Source organism: Tupaia chinensis, unplaced genomic scaffold, assembly GCF_000334495.1.
Source record: "Tupaia chinensis unplaced genomic scaffold, TupChi_1.0 Scaffold149964_2, whole genome shotgun sequence".
Classification (NCBI taxonomy): domain Eukaryota; kingdom Metazoa; phylum Chordata; class Mammalia; order Scandentia; family Tupaiidae; genus Tupaia; species Tupaia belangeri.
In genome coordinates, this window is record NW_006209806.1 from 161,635 (window position 1) to 162,048 (window position 414).

The following is a 414-nucleotide window of genomic DNA, read 5'->3' on the forward strand; positions in this document are numbered from 1 at the left end:
TTTTTGGTGGCTCCCCCCAGCCGTCACCTCTGCTCAGGGTGTCGGGCCGTGCGTTACCGACACTCCGGTGTGCGGCCAGTCCTGGCCCCCCGGGGACCCGGCTGTCCCCCGCCTTTGAGCCTCAGCGTCCCGCCTCTCAGGCCCTCCTGCCTCCCAGAAGGCGCCCTGAGGCGCCAGGACCGGCTGTTTGCCGTGGGCGGTGACCTCCGCTCGCCCTGGGATGGCCCGGGCAGTCTTGGGCCATGTCTGAGCCCCACGCCTGGGTCTCCCCCGCAGGGAAGGAGAACAACTTCCCGCCGCTGCCCGGGTTCCTGCCCCTGAAACCCTGCTTCTACCAGAACTTCTCCGAAGAGATCCCCGTGGAGCACCAGGTGCTGGTGAAGCGCATCTACCGCCTGTGGATGTGTGAGTGGG

The 414-nt window shown here is 68.4% G+C and overlaps 1 protein-coding gene across 1 annotated transcript in view; it reads left to right on the forward strand.

Moving 5' to 3' along the window:
- Positions 1 to 414, forward strand: part of SCAMP4 (secretory carrier membrane protein 4) — a gene marked incomplete in the record, with an annotated part of 16,890 nt that overhangs the window by 6,549 nt on the left and 9,927 nt on the right. The window contains 1 exon segment of the mRNA XM_014585497.2: positions 277 to 405. Within this exon segment, the coding sequence (XP_014440983.1) occupies positions 277 to 405 (129 nt within the window).